General features: G+C 38.7%; 1 protein-coding gene across 1 annotated transcript in view; it reads right to left on the bottom strand.

Moving 5' to 3' along the window:
• LOC5569051 (cyclic nucleotide-gated cation channel subunit A) overlaps positions 1–16,401 on the bottom strand; it is a 304,593-nt gene that overhangs the window by 86,755 nt on the left and 201,437 nt on the right. Inside the window, exon 5 of the mRNA XM_021846153.1 lies at positions 6,122–6,284. Within this exon, the coding sequence (XP_021701845.1) occupies positions 6,122–6,284 (163 nt within the window). The remainder of the gene's footprint in view (positions 1–6,121; positions 6,285–16,401) is intronic.

Raw genomic sequence — 16,401 nt, 5'->3', positions numbered from 1 at the left:
ACTGAAAGTAAGATGTTTTATTTATTTTCCCCTTCTGATGTTTTGGAAATTTTTAAGGGGGGGAGACAAAAGTAAAATTTCAAATTTGTTCCGGCCTATGTTGATTTTGAAAGTTTTACACATTTACACATTTTGGCTGAACATCGCAAGTTTTAAATTTTTGTGATTTTGAAGTTATTAGCAAATTTAAGTGAAAAACTATGAAATCTTCAGATGCCGGAGTTGGTTCGATAATATTTTTTTCTAGTGGCATTAGAAAGGCCAAACAATAGGCAACTTTTGCTGCAAAAACTGTGAGAACGTAATTTTTGTTATATGTAGAAAATTCAATTAAAAAATCCGCTTTAAAAACTCAAAATTCGTTTGTAACTCACAAAATTTTAAAATTAACGGTGTGCTGCCTTCAGCAAAGTTGTAGATTTTAGCCAGATCTACAACTTTTTCATATCGAACTTTATGGAGAAATATGAAACAAAAAAATGTAGAACTTACAATACATTTTACTATTCGTTGATACAAAATTATTCAAGTGAGTAGTATTTGATCCGTTGAATCTGTTGCATGCTCCTTTGAGGGCGAACGATGGAATCCGGATCAATTGTGTCCGATTCGCGAGAAAAAAAACGAAAACAAAGTGTGCGAGTGAAAAAAAAAGAATCGACTCGTCAGTAGTTTTTGGTCTGTTGAAGCATGCAACATCCTTTGTGGGCGAGCAACAGAATTCGGATCAAGTCTGGTTCGCATCCCAAGCAGCACATATTGTTACAAGTAGCTTACAGCAACGGCTACTTAACATATTCAAAAGTTACAATATGATACACATGCAACATGGAAAAATACTGCTATGTAACCGAAAAAGCGCAAAAAGTCGGGCCTTATGTAACTTGTTTGTTCGTTACATAAGAAGTTTACGAACGACTGCTATGTAATTTGTTGATTACGCATGGGTTTTCCTGCGACAAAATAAATGAAACGGCGTTGAAGTTGTTGTTACTTTCTGACAGTTTTGGAACCGAACAACCATTTCAGAATTGAATGTCAATAAAAGTAATGCGTATGATTTTCGAACGCGTAATTATTCACAAGTACATAATAGATTTAATATGCCGATTTGAATTTGTGGTGAAATCAATCATTTTACTTGCTCAAAATTGACGCGCTCATAAAATAGATAATAAGTTTATATTGAATAACACATGATACCTGGATTGTTGAGATATTATTCCATTAGAACTGACACAAAAAAAATGGAAATTGGTGCTGTTACTCAAATCAGCAGTGTTTTTGATTTTAATTAAATTGTTTGTGAAGATTGTGATTCCAAAATCACGTTGTTTCGTATCCCGCAGTTGGATTTTCTGGGTTGCCTATCATAAATCGCCATTTAATTTCATCTTGCTGCAGAAACACTTCCGAATAACTGTTTGAGGACAGCCAATCTAAAATGATGAAAACTATTGAAAAGCTGTTAGAGAGGCTGCAAATTGTAAATTCAACAATTTTAATTAATCACTGGAAAAATATCTATGAAAACAATAACTAGTCATAAAATGGTAAAGTTGTTATATCAAAATTCACAATAAGTATGAAATGTTTTGACATGTAGTGTTGTCACTGTCAGCAAGTTACTCGTTTGTTACACATTAGTTACCCAGAAATCTTATGTTATTCTGAAACTGATGTGTAACTATACTGAAACTGCCAATAAATTACACTGCTGTCAATAGGGGAAGGGGTATTAAAATGAACACTTAAACGATATCGTCTTGCTTTTAATGGGAAAAACGATGAATTTGCGATAAACCATCAAATAATGTGCAAAAATTCCCTAAGCCAATTGACTGGAACCTTACAAAAGTATGAAAATTAAATGCTCCGTCTAAGAAAGCACATGGTTTGTGACGTGCTCAAATGGTTCAAATAGGAAAGAAGGCAAATTCATGCGTGTGCTATAATAAGGGCGCAAGTCGCATGATCGATTTCTCTTCATCGATCCTCTCTTCTGCGAATAAAGGTGACAAGATGCGGGTTTGTTAACAATTTTTCACTACAAGACGCTAGGAAGTAATGCAATCTTGCGTCCTGAGGTGAAACAACGAATTGAATTTAGAAATTCATCAATTTGTGCCAATTTTAGGGACTGAGGGTAATATGCCCATGATAAGGAAAATAGCGATTTAGATGTGAGAACATGTTTTTTTTTTAAATTATAATCGGATATACAAATATGTTCTCTATCAAATAGTAGAAACAACATCCATCCATTTGAGTATTTCTAGGGTTAATAAATCAATTAAAAATTGCGTGCTTATGGGTCATCCATAAACCACGTTGTCATTTATTGGGGGAGGGGAGAGATTTTGCCCAATGACCACGGTCCATACAAATTGTAATTTTTGTGTCTGGACAAATAGCTACTAGGGTGAAGGTGGGTCCAAAATTGGGAAAAAATAACCGTGTTGTTAATGGTAGCCCCTTGTGCAATTCTGTGCTGTCACTTCTATAGGGCCTAACTAACATGAGTGATTTCTTTTCATCGATTCTGCATAATGCATACCTACAGGCGTTTGTTCTACTGTTATTGTTCAATAAAAGATACATGCTGATGCGAAAAATTAACATTTGTGAGGTTCTATTTTGCGCGTTACTTCAGCGTGGCATTACGTTTGGTACAATTTGAATTCAGCACCTGTTTTGGTGTTATGAAATAGGGGGGTGGGGGTTTTGCCCCCACGAGTTGATTAAAGTTGAGGTCCTTCGATAAGTTTTTCAAGGACAAATTTAACATATTTATTGCACGTAATACAAACTATGACAGTGCATAAGTGGACCCTGTGGGAGTTGGAATCCTAGAACAAATTTCAACAAAGAAGACAGCCACTGACTGCTGTCGTCTAAAAGTAATTAAGCTTAACAAAACACAATCATTTACGGGATTGATTGTTTAACGAGAAACTTGTGACGATCGACGCGCCACAATAATTCGTGGACGGAGGGTATTAGAACTAAGTTGGAGATGTTGATTTCAAAATTTTGAAGTAAACATCACCTCCAAACACTAGCGATTTTGCGGTGGAATGTTGACGTTCGATTACGAATTGTCTAGAGGACCCAAACACTTTAACGTTCAAGGATCCGTCATCGTAATCATCGAAACTTCAACAGCCATTTTTTTTGTTCAAAACTGAAATTTGCTCGTCGAAAATGTGTTCACTGTGTTTCGGTTGGAGAATAACAGTGAACACATGAATATATTCATTCCGTGTCATGGGCGCAAAGATTGGCGTTCTCCATAAAAGTAGAAAAGAGAACATTACAAATGTAACTCAATGTTTTGTGATATGTTTACTCCCAAAAATTGTACTTCATTTATTAATTTGTTTGTTAATTATAACTAGTTCTATCGCACAACATCAGAGATGTTAATTAACGCAGCGACACGAAGTAAGACTAAGACAGCTAAATTTTCACATACTTTCATCGTCATTAAAATATTATGGAAATGTTCATTTTATGTTGGTGGTAGAACACACGAGCAAAACAAACATTTTTGAATATTTTTATTACAGTCCTAAAAAAACATCTATGAATGATTATAATCCCTTCGAAAACAGTTCTAAAGGTTTCGGCTTCGACATCAAATCATTGAAAAAGCTCAACATCTCCGTGCCTAAAATTACATCAGTTTCAATTTCTGAACGTGATTCTGACTTCAATTTATCTTCTTATTAACAAAAACACTCTTATTTATGCTCTAAATCATCCGTGCGTAATAAAAATTATTGAAATTTGTTGTTCATGCGTAACAAGTTCGGCGTTCATTTACCATCCTGTTCATTTTTTCACCCCTTCCCCTATGACAAATGGTAAACAAACTTCATGCTGTTACACACATGTGATTTAGCAATCTGTATGTGACCTAGCGTGTTATTTGTTTCTTTGCAACCACAGATTCAATTTCAATGTAACTTATTCATTTTGACAGCTCTAGGTTAAGTTACATGCAAGTAAAAATGCAACACCTATGTAATGTAAACAAAGCGTAAGTTACAATGTAATAGTTTAGTAACCAAAATTGAATATCATCAATAAGATATGCTACAAATTATCTGAAATGCAACGGCAATGTAATTTGTTTTATTTTTATAAAATATTGCATTTGTTACCAGTGCTACTTGGGATAGTAACCGCACTATCGGTATTGATCATCCGTGTTCACGTATTCATTTAAAATTATATCTTTATCGTTTACCAAAACGAATCCTTTCCCATATCCAAACTCCCAGTGATTTCTTGTGGAAGTGCAGAGGACTCCTCGGCTTCCATAAAGCAAGTAACACGTCAACATTTCCCTCCCATTCCCAAATTGACCTGCATTCGGACGCAGCCGGCGCCGGTATTGTTTGTTATAATAATGAGAGCACCATTACTTACACATTGAAGATGCTACTGATCCTGAGTAGCATCTGTTGGTTCCCTGTGTAAGTACAGCTGTTCTTGCAATAACGGAGTAGCAACTGCGGGCGGTCAATCATGCTCATGCTCATGCTCAAATGTGAAACAAGAAAATATATAACTTACAATACATTTTACAATTCGTTAATACAAAATTATTGAAGTAGTAGCAATGTAATTGTACTTTTATTCCATTAATAATTTTCCAAATTTGCACACTTTTTGATGACCTTGGCTTGGCTTGGATGTTAGTTTATTCCACCATTTCCACAGTTCTGTACCCTAGGACACTATTGTTTGTGTTCAGTTACAATAATAGCAGTCACAATGACGAAAAATTTAAAGTTTCTTAAGTTGCATTAGCACCATTTAACATTTTTAATTATATGTGAATTATACCACTGAGTACCGATAAAACAATAAAACCATACAAAGTTTACAATAGCAAGTATATGAAAGCGACTACTGATATACTAACTTAATGTTTTATCGTAATAAATGAAAGGTGACCTACATCTGCATCGTATCATCATTTCTTCATACTTTGTTTCACATTTCTCTTTTTTCTGGGAAAGTTGTAGATCTAGTTAAATTCTACAACTTTGCTGAAGACAGCACGCCGTTAACATCTAAATCTTGTGAGTTACGAGGAATTTTGAGTTATTTAAGTGTATTTTTGAATTGAATTTTCTCAATTAACAAAATATACGTTCTCACAGATTTTACAGCAAAAGTTGTCTATTGTATGGCCTTTCTAATGCTACTAAAAGAAAAAACGTTGGTTCGCAACTCCATGAGTTATGGGCATTTAAAGATTTCATAGTTTTTCACTTAAATTTGCTCATAACTTCAAAATCACAAGAATTACAAACTTGCGATGTTCAGCAAAAATGTGTATCTTTACTTCCTCTGCAACTCTTCCGAAGACCACATTCACGTAAAACTGAAAATAAAAAAGTTAGATCAAAATAACTGATTTTTGGGTCCACCCTAAGCTAAAACATTCAAAATCAATTTACTTAGCTCAAATGAAGAGCTAGATCAAAAGTGTCTTACACAAAGTTGTTCAAAATAACCTTTTCTGAAAGTTTGCAGAAAAGTGCAACCATGAATTTCATCAAACAAAAAAGTATGAGTCAAAATTTTAACTTAAATAAGGGCTACCCTATTCAACTTTTTTCTTAAGAGATGCAAAACTCAATTACAAATAACTTCTCTGACATAGAATGTATAGAATCGACGAGAACAGAGAAAACACTTTTTTCCGGTTAAATTGTCGATTCGATCCATTGTGCACTGTAGTAAAAATGGAAAACTTGAGCTACCATTTAATTTAGAAAAAAAAAACAAGGTCAAAACCTCGTACAACTTGAATGATAGGAGATCGATCATGGCTTTCAAATGACAAAAGCAAAGTAAGATTGATGAACCAAAAAACAGACAAACTCCGACAACCGACAAAGCTTGAATTATTTCAAGAGAGCCTCCTCTCACATTGACATTCTTTGTCCATCAGGGAAGTCCTAACTTACTTCCAACCAATACCAATGTGTAATTACTTCCACCGGGTACCGTTATGCTGGCTTCATTCATTACCGTGATTTCTTTTCGTATTCACCTCCCACCAACAATCCCAATTGCTTTTTTTCCTCTCCTTAGTACTTACCCTCATGACAATGCACTAACGTGTCGGCTAAGTATATAAAATCACATAGATAGTCTAAGGTCCACCAGAGTGCCGGCGCCTGGCGGTTGATTTCCCAGAACACGGCACGTCCTATCACAAACACTATATTGTACAGCACTGCCAACGATACCACCGACAGCCACTGGAATGGAGAGAGAGAGAAGAAAAACGCAACATAAGACAAGATGGGAAAGTATATTTATGCTATGTTATATTGAGTTGCTGGAATTGCAGATTGTCGAGTTCTACTATGGGCGATTAGGGGGCCAAAAATAAAATATATGACCTAATCTGTTTTTCGGTTTTCCTTGTTCATTATCGTAAAGGAGAAAAAGTTGCTTCTCAGTGAATTTAACCTAAATATATAAAATAATTATCGCGACAATAGAAAATTGCATTTATTTTTTGTCAGAAATAATTAATAATTATTTAACATTGGATATTTTACAGTAGTAAACCAGGGAGGGAGCTTAAGAATCATTCGCAAAATTCAATTTTGAATCCTATGCAGAGCTTCCTTCCTAGTAACAGTAAATAGGCCCTATGCAAAAGTTTATCACGAAAGCTTGATTGTGGTTTTGATAGACATCAAACATGTATCACAAAGTACATAAATATGCTATAAGATGGCAAAAATATTTAGGGCCGCTTGCAATACGGAAAATGCCCATAGTGACTCCAGAGGGGAAGCCGAAAAAACAAATTGATATGGTAGGATACCAAGATGAAGTGTGGACACCGTTTCGTGTACGTTTGGGGACGTGGGCCTTTCTGTCTGAGAAAGGAGATGCTTGAATTGGATACGACCAGAATAAATAGTGTTATCAAGAGGCTGGGGTCGTACGAGGGTGATTGATTGAGTAAAGTGTGATTTGGACAGGGAATTCCGAAAAAGGGGGGCAATTTGTGTTAGGTGCGTAGTTCACTGGACGAAATCAAGGTCGTCGGGGAGCCGTTAATCGGACAAGGAATCTCCAAAGAATGGGTTTAGATTTATACAAGCTGTTACCAATCAAGCAAATTGTAATAGTCATTCCACTGGCTTCAACCACTTTCAATCGCAACATATTTGACTTCCTCTTTTAGACATAGATAATTCAATGTGTTCATAAGTAAGATAAGATTTTCAAATTCCCTCTTTTTAGTGAAATCCTCCTTATCCTTATCCTCCTTTTTTATGCTATCGATTCAAATTGCCCTTCTGCACAAAATTCCCATATGGTCACCCCACTTAATGTAGAATTGATCTTCAAGAGGTGTAAAATTGGAATGTGATTCGAAATTTAACGCCACTCAATTTAATTCATCAATCCTCTCGGCACCTCATTTGCGTCAACCACTAACCGTCTTCACGCTCATCGTCACCGACCATCTTCATCACTCTTCCCAAGCTGAATCACGAATCGCTGAATAAATCACAATCTTGGCACTTTTATCGCGCTGGTTAGAAACAGCCAGCGCCGTAATCGATGGTTATTAAAATGTCAAAGCTCGTGCCTCAATTATGATTAATTTGGCAGCAACGCGTAATGTTGGTTTCCACTTCGTGGCTTATCTGAGCGTTTCATCGGAATCATCTGCCTGGTTTTCGTGATGGATGCTTGGCACATTAACGCAGCCACCTAGGAACAAGCTGTTGAAAGAATGTAAGATTTTACTTTATGTTAAAAGATTATGGAGGTTGATATGCGATGCGAGCAAAGCTATAAATTCCTTTCCTTATAATCAATCGCTGCGAAATGAGTTATCATACAAACTTATAATCCCAACCATTCTTGTTATTGATGGAATTCTGCCCCTACTGGAACAGAGACTGTTCTGCTTCAAGTTATCTACTGAGAGTTTTCTTTGCCAATTATTCATTTTCATATGTGTACAACGTGTGGCAAGCATGAAGATACACTTCACCTTTGATATCTTCCTTTTTTTCTAATATTCCTATCTTCCTATCAAAATAGATAAGGAGATATTTTTCTATCATTCTATCTTCATTTCTTCCTACCTTCTTATCTTCCTACTTTCCTATCTTCCTATCTTCCTATCTTCATATCTTCCAACATTCCTTTCTTCCTATCTTCCTATCTTCCTACAGTGACTCAATTTCATTTTCGTACGGGACACTGTTTTCATATCAAGTTGGTTTAAAACTATTAAATGGTGCATGGACTTCGATATACTTTACCAAAAATGAAGGTTATAGGTGTCATCTATTGTTTGGCAATGACAAACTGTATTCATTTGCTTAAATCTTTGGAATAATGGGAAAGTATTGAGATTGTGTCTATAACTGACCCAATTCTATATTCGTACACCTAACAAAAAAAAAATATACAGCATTAAAAACTAATTTTAATGGACCAGATGATTACTTAAGCTCTTCGTTATGTTGTTCAGATGCAGTAGAATACATATGGAAAATTTATAAGCGGGCATATTTGAAACTTAAGTAAATTTAAGAAAAATACCAGTTTTCCCATGTTTTTTGCTAAAATATTCGGTAAGTCGAACAATAAATTGCATTTTTTTCAATATCACTTCCTTAAGAATGATAACTGCGAATATTGCACAAGTTTCAAAAAATTATAATCAGTTTAGAATAGCTAGGAGTGGATATCGACAACTTATACTTTTGAATCTTAGGTAATATAACATTTATAACAAATCCAAAACCAAAAATTTTAGTCAATTTCTTTATGTTTGGCTCCTAAATGTATATACATAATCCACAGTTAATGTTCTTATCAAAACATTGCGTAATTGTCATTTTTAATTTACATGTTACTACCAAACATTATTATAGAGATTTATAGAATAAATATTATTGCCATAACCGCAACACAAACGTTTTTTAAAATGATGAAAACAACAGGGTATGTTCTATTAAATAGTATATCAATGCTCTGTGCTCATTCAATTTATTTTGTATTTTTCTTATAAAATCAATAAATTGCAAAATAGGGTGCTATTTTGAATATAATTTGAATATTATTTCAAAGATAATTGAATATTACGATGACATCAATTATGTGGAGGTTTGTACAGCGTAGTTTATGGTACTTTATTGTAAAATGAAGTTCGTAGTTCAAATTATTTTTACAGACAAATTCAAAATTAACATTTACCTATTGTTTAGAATAAAAATTTGGTTTACATTGATTTAAAATATCATTTTAGAAGATTTTTGAACTTATGGCACAACAATTTTCTGAACTCAAAAGGGATAAAAACTGTTTATGATTTCTATAAACTGTATATATTTCAACTAAATTTCTATCAGAGCTTACGAGTATAATCTATAGATTGGATCCAATGACGAAAATAAACGTTATTGTTCGAATTATTGGATTTTATAGCAAACATCATTGGAAAACTGGCGTTTCTCATAATTTTACCTAAATTTCATATATTTCCACTAATAAATTGTCCAAATGTATTTCATTACATCTGAACATCATAATAAAGCTCTTCAGTTATCCAATACTTTTCTATTAATCCAAAGATGAATGTAAATGGAAACATTTTGTGATTGGCAAACAATAGATGACACCTATTACCTTCAATGTGGATAAAGTATTTGTAGCTCAATACTTCATTTATTAGTTTTTTACTAACTTGATGTGGAAACAGTATCCTGTACGAATATGAAATTGGGCCACTGCATCTTCCTATCTTCCTATCTTCTTATCTTCCTACTTTCCTATCTTATCTCCTTCCTATATTTCTAACTTCTACTATTCTTATCATTTTAGCTTTCTATCATCCTATCTTTCTATCTTACCGCCTTCCTATATTTATAACTTCCTATCTTCCTATCATTCTAGCTTTCTATCTACCTACCTTACTATTTTCTTATCTTTTCATAAACCTATCTTTCTTTCTTCATATCTTTCTGCATTACTATCTTCCAATATTCCTTCTTCCTAGCTTTCTATTTTTTATCTTCCTATCTATCTATCTCCCTATCTTCTTAAATTCCTAGCTTCGTATCTTCCTAGCTTCCTATATTCCTATCACCTCATCTTCATATCTTCTTATCTTCCTATTTTCCTACCTTCCTATCTTCCTATATTTCTTTCTTTCTATCTTCCTATCTCCCTAGCGGCCTATCTTCCTACCTTTCTATATTTCTAACTTCCTATCTTCCTATCTTCCTATCTTCCTATCTTCCTATCATCCTATCTTTTCACCTTCCTATATTTTTAACTTCCTATCTTCCATTTATTCTAGCTTTCTAGCTACCTATCTTACTATCTTTCTGCCTTTTTATCTTTATCTCTTCCAATTTTCTTATCTTTTTATAAACCTATCTTCCTATCTTCAAATCTTTCTGCCTTTCTATCTTCCTATCTTCCTATCTTTCTATCTGTCTATCTCCCTATCTTCTTTAATTCCTATCTTCATATCTTCCTAGCTTCCTATATTCCTATCTTCTCATCTTCCTATCTTCTTATCTTCCTATCTTCTTATCTTCTATTATCGTTTCTATTATCTTCCTATCATCCTGGTTGGGTGACAAAACTTTGAAAGACAAAATGTAGAATGCCAAAACGTCGAATGCCAAAATGTCGAAAGGACAAAACGTCGAAGGGACAATACGTCAAAAGGACAAAACGTCGAAAGACAAAACGTCGAATACCAAAATGTCGAAAGCTAAAACGTGGAGGGACAGAACGTCGAATACAAAAACGCCGAAAAGAACAAAAGTACTCGAATGTCTGACAAAACGTAAACTTTTTCCATTTACCCCCCTACTAGCAGGACCTTTTTTAGCGACAATTAAAAAAATTAAATCATTTGTTTGATAAAACCTGAATACGATTATTTGTATATCATTTTTTCACAATTTTCAAAAGATTTTGCACTCTATTTCGATTATTGATAATCTGGATCCGGAGATTCCTTGAAATTTTCCGAAATCTCAGGCTACAGATATTTTTTTCCAGTTGGGTTATTCGCTTTTCGAAACAATAATTTGATGGAATTCTATTATGGAAAATTTGTAAAAGTAATCATATAGTAATTTTAAAATTTCTTTTAAATTGTATAGCCCACAATTCTTTGTCTTTTTTTCTTTTAATTGATAAGTTGACCAATAACCTCCTTGAATATATCTTCATTATTGAACATCGTCTCAGGCTTCCATTTCAGTTTCCTTCTCAAAGTGCTTCACTGTTTCTTTTCTCGCCAGAAGTGACATTTTTCTGTAAAATTTGTCCCACGATTACTTTGATGGAAATTTTAGAGTTTTGCTTTCACAGGTCGCGCCGTTCGCAATGCAATCCATTAATGCTTCAATCCTTCAATCCTACAATCCTTCAATCCTTCAATTCTGCGATCTTTCAATCCTCCAATTCTTCGATCCTTCAATCCTTAAAACCTTCAATTCTTCAATCCTTCAACCTTTTAATCCTTCATTCCTTCAAACCTTCAATCCTTCTTTCCTTCTCTCCTTCAATCCTTCAATCCTTCAATCCTTCAATCCTTCAATCCTTCAATCCTTCAATCCTTCAATCCTTCAATCCTTCAATCCTTCAATCCTTCAATCCTTCAATCCTTCAATCCTTTCTTTCAATCCTTCAATCCTTCAAACCTTCAATCCTTCAATCCTCCAATCCTTCAATCCTTCAATCCTTCAATCCTTCAATACTTCAATCCTTCTATCTTTTGATCCTTCAATCCTTCAATCTTTCAATCCTTCAATCCTTCGATTCTTCGATCCTTCGATCCTTCAATCCTTCAATGTTTCAATCCTTCAATCCTTACTTACTTACTTATTTGGCTTTACATCAATTATCTTGATAAAGCCTCGCCAACAATATTTCGCCAATTCCCTCGGTTCATGGCCGCTTCTCTCCATCCTCGACTGTGACCCACGCTCTCCAGGTCCTGGTGGTCAATCCACCTAGCTCGCTGCGCCCCACGCCTTCTTGTTCCGACCGGATTCGTGGCGAACACCATCTTTACAGGGTTGTTGTCCGGCATTCTTGCAATATGCCCTGGCCAGCGCATGCTTCCAGCTTTAGCTACCTTCACGATACAGGGTTCGCCGTAGAGTTGAGCGAGCTCGTGGTTCATCCTTCGCCGCCACACGCCGTTCTCCTGCACGCCGCTGAAGATCGTCCTTAGCACTCGGCGTTCGAAAACCCCAAGAGCTTGCAAGTCCTCCTCGAGCATAGTCCACGCCTCATGCCCATAGAGGACTACCGGTCTTATGAGCGTTTTGTACATCGTGCATTTGGTGCGGAGGGTAAATCTTTCTCGACCGCAGTTTCTTCTGGAGCCCATAGTAGGCACGACTTCCGCTGATGATGCGCCTTCGTATTTCCCGACTAACATTGTTGTAAGCCGTCAACAAGGATCCGAGGTAGACGAGCTCGTCCACCACCTCGAAGGTATCCCCGTCTATCGTAACACTGCTTCCTAGGCGGGCCCTGTCGCGCTCAGTTCCACCAACCAGCATGTACTACTGTTTTCGACGCATTCACCATTAGCCCGACTCTTGTTGCTTCGCGTTTCAGGCGGGTGAACAAATCTGCCACCGTTTCAAATTTTCTCCCAATAATATCCATGTCGTCCGCGAAGCAAACAAATTGTCCGGATCTCGTGAAAATCGTGCCTCGACTGTTAAGTCCGGCTCTCCGCATGACACCTTCAAGCGCAATATTGAACAACAGGCACGAAAGTCCGTCGCCCTGTCGTAGTCCCCACCGAGACTCGAACGAACTGGAGTGTTCGCCCGAGATCTTCACGCAGTTTTGCACACCGTCCATCGTTGCTCTGATCAATCTTGTGAGCTTCCCGGGAAAGCTGTTCTCGTCCATGATTTTCCATAGCTCTATGCGGTCGATACTATCGTATGCCGCCTTGAAATCGATGAACAAATGGTGCGTAGGGACCTGCTACTCACGGCATTTCTGGAGGATTTGCCACACGGAAAAGATCTGGTCCGTTGTCGAGCGGCCGTCGATGAAACCTGCTCGGTAACTTCCCACAAACTCATTTGCTATAGGTGATAGACGACGGAAGAGAATCTGGGACAGCACTTTATAGGCGGCGTTTAGGATGGTGATTGCACGATAATTTTCACACTCCAGTTTGTCGCCCTTTTTGTAGATAGGGCATATAACGCCTTTTTTTTTTTTTTTTTTTTTTTTTTTTTTTTTTTTTTTTTTTTTTTTTTTTTTTGTTGTTCTTGAGCTGTTGAATGGCATCCTTAACTTCCCCCATCGTGGGAGCTGGTTGATTTCCGCTGTCCGCTGTGCTGACGTAGCCATCGCCTTCGCTGTCCTGACCTTCTGTGCCTGTGTTCTCTGCGCCATTCAGGTGTTCATCGCAGTGCTGCTTCCACCTTTCGATCACCTCGCGTCCGTCCGTCAAGATGCTCCCATCCTTATCCCGGCACATCTCAGCTCGCGGCACGAAGCCTTTGCGGGATGTGTTGAGCTTCTGATAGAACTTCCGCGTTTCTTGAGAACGGTACAGCAACTCCATCTCTTGGCATTCCACCTCTTCCATGCGGTGCTTTTTGTCCCGGAATAGGCGGGTTTGCTGATTCCGCTTCAGTCTGTATCGTTCCACGTTTTGCCGCGTACCATGCTGCAGCATTGCAGCCCGCGCTGCATTCTTCTCCTCTAAAACCTCCTGGCACTCCTCGTCGAACCAATCGTTTCTTGAGCTCCGTTCCACATATCCGACAACGCTTTCGGCAGCGTCGTTAATGGCTGCTTTGACTATCCTCCAGCAGTCCTCGAGAGGGGCCCTATCGAGCTCACCCTCATCCGGCAACGCTGCCTCAAGATGTTGCGCGTACGCATTGGCGACATCCGGTTGTTTCAGCCGCTCGAGATTGTACCGGGGCGGGCGTCGGTACCGTACATCATTGATGACGGAGAGTTTTGGGCGCAGTTTCACCATCACCAGGTAGTGGTCGGAGTCAATGTTAGCGCCACGATAGGTTCTGACGTCGGTTATGTCGGAGAAGTGCCGTCCATCGATCAAAACGTGGTCGATTTGCGATTCTGTCTGCTGAGGTGATCTCCAGGTGTACCGATACGGGAGGCTGTGCTGGAAATAGGTGCTACGAATGGCCATGTTCTTGGAGGCGGCAAAATCTATCAGTCGTAGGCCGTTCTCGTTCGTCAGCCGGTGGGCGCTGAACTTTCCAATCTTCGGTCTGAACTTCTCCTCCTGGCCAACCTGAGCGTTCAAATCTCCTATGATGATCTTGACGTCGTGGCTTGGGCAGCGGTCGTACTCGCGTTCGAGCTGCGCATAAAATGCGTCCTTGTCATCATCAGTGCTTCCGGAGTGTGGGCTATGCACGTTGATTATGCTGAAGTTAAAGAATCGGCCTTTGATTCTTAACTTGCACATTTGTTCATTGATCGGCCACCACCCGATCACGCGCCTTTGCATATCACCCATCACTATAAAAGCTGTTCCCAGCTGACGTGTGTTGCCGCAGCTCTGGTAGATGGTATGATTACCTCTAAACGTTCGCACCAATGCTCCTGTCCAGCACACCTCCTGCAGCGCTACGATGTCGAAACCGCGGGTCTTCAGTACATCGGAGAGTATGCGAGTACTTCCAATGAAGTTGAGAGATTTGCAGTTCCACGTACCGAGTTTCCAATCGCTAGTCCATTTTCGTTGCTGTGGTCTTTGCCGATTGTTCCGGTCCGTATTCTCTCGTTGACGTTCCTGTGCTAATGTGTTTTTACGGTTGGCTTGCAGGGCCTGACACCAACCCCCTAGATTTCCGGAGGACCATTCCCCCTAATTGTTCGGAGGGCCATAGTGCGCAGTTTAGCTTAGAGTCCTTCTCTGGCACTCGGACGATGATCAGTCGCCCCTGACATGGGGAACAGACGCTGTTGTGAGCCGCTCCTAACGTGGAGTACAGACGCTCCAGGTTTGCAAAAGCGAACCCCCCCTTCCCTGTCAGCATACGACCAAAGTTCCCACCGGGGGTTGGTTACCCGATCTTCCCCAAGGTTACTCGTACCCCGGCTAGTACCACGAGGAGGTAGGGATAGGAGTTGCTGAGCAAGAGGCTAAGGACCGCACAAAGGGGTCTATTTTATTCCTGCAGGTACGCGAGGTACCAATGGTACGCGGATTAAAACGTCCTTAACTATTTGCCTTGATAGCAGAACGATTCCATTTTGGAACAAAGCCCGTTCCGATTTGGCATACAATACAGAATTGTACCCACCATCGCCTGTTGGTGTAGTGCGTTCTAAATTCACGCCGCGCGATTCTGTGTTGTACGTATATACAACACATCGGTACAGTCAATGATGTCTGCGGAGAATGTTATCATCTGTGTAATATGTGATAAGGAGGAACCAGATGTAAACAAGGTGCTAGAGTGTTTGCACTGCCATAAGTGCTATCACTACAGATGCAAAAAACTCGTCGGTTCTGCTGCGCGTAAAATGCGTAGCCAACAATTCTATTGCACCGTGGAATGCAACGAAATGGGAATGCGGACACAACATGCTGTAGCGTCCGAAAATGCAGTAATTCAGGAGCTTCGCAATGTCATTAAGGAGGTGCACGCTATGAGAGACGAAGCGGCTGCGAGTCGACGTTTCCTTGAAGATTCCATCAAAGAAGTTGAAAAGAGCCAGGATTTTTTATGTACAAAGTTTGATGAGGTCGTCAGTGAGTTGAAGCAGCTGAAAATAGACTACAGCAAGATGGAAAAAGAAATGTTCAGTGTTAGGGAGGATTATAGTCAGCTGAGCGATGCAGTCGTTACCCTTGAGGCCGAAGTAGATCGTTTCAAGCGAGCGGAGTTGGCGAGGAATGTCATCGTACTGGGAGTTCCTATTACCAGAGAGGATAATGCTTCAGCCATAGTCAACGGAATTGCACGTGTCATGGGGTACGCATTGGATGAGAAGATCATCGAAGCCTACAGACTGAAGGCTTCGAAAACGGATGGGAATTATGCGCCAATCAGAGTGGTTTTTGCGGATAGCAACGTAAAAGAGGAGTTTTTTGCTAAGAAGAAGATCTTCGGTCAGATGAAGGTATCAGCTCTTGGAGGTAGCTTTGCTGCTCTTACTGGGAAGATTACGCTCCGCGACGAAATGACATCGTACGGGCTGGCCATGCTGCGAGAAGTTAGGGCAATGCAGGAGCAGCTGAAAGCGAAGTACGTTTGGCCAGGAAGAGACGGAGTTATCTTGATGAAGCGAACAGATACATCGAAGGTGGAATACATTAGAAATCGAATGGATATCAGAGCTCTG

Source organism: Aedes aegypti, chromosome 2 (genome assembly GCF_002204515.2).
Source record: "Aedes aegypti strain LVP_AGWG chromosome 2, AaegL5.0 Primary Assembly, whole genome shotgun sequence".
NCBI classification, from domain to species: domain Eukaryota; kingdom Metazoa; phylum Arthropoda; class Insecta; order Diptera; family Culicidae; genus Aedes; species Aedes aegypti.
The sequence above is the reverse complement of the archived record's forward strand: the minus strand, read 5'-3'. Positions and strand labels throughout refer to the sequence as shown.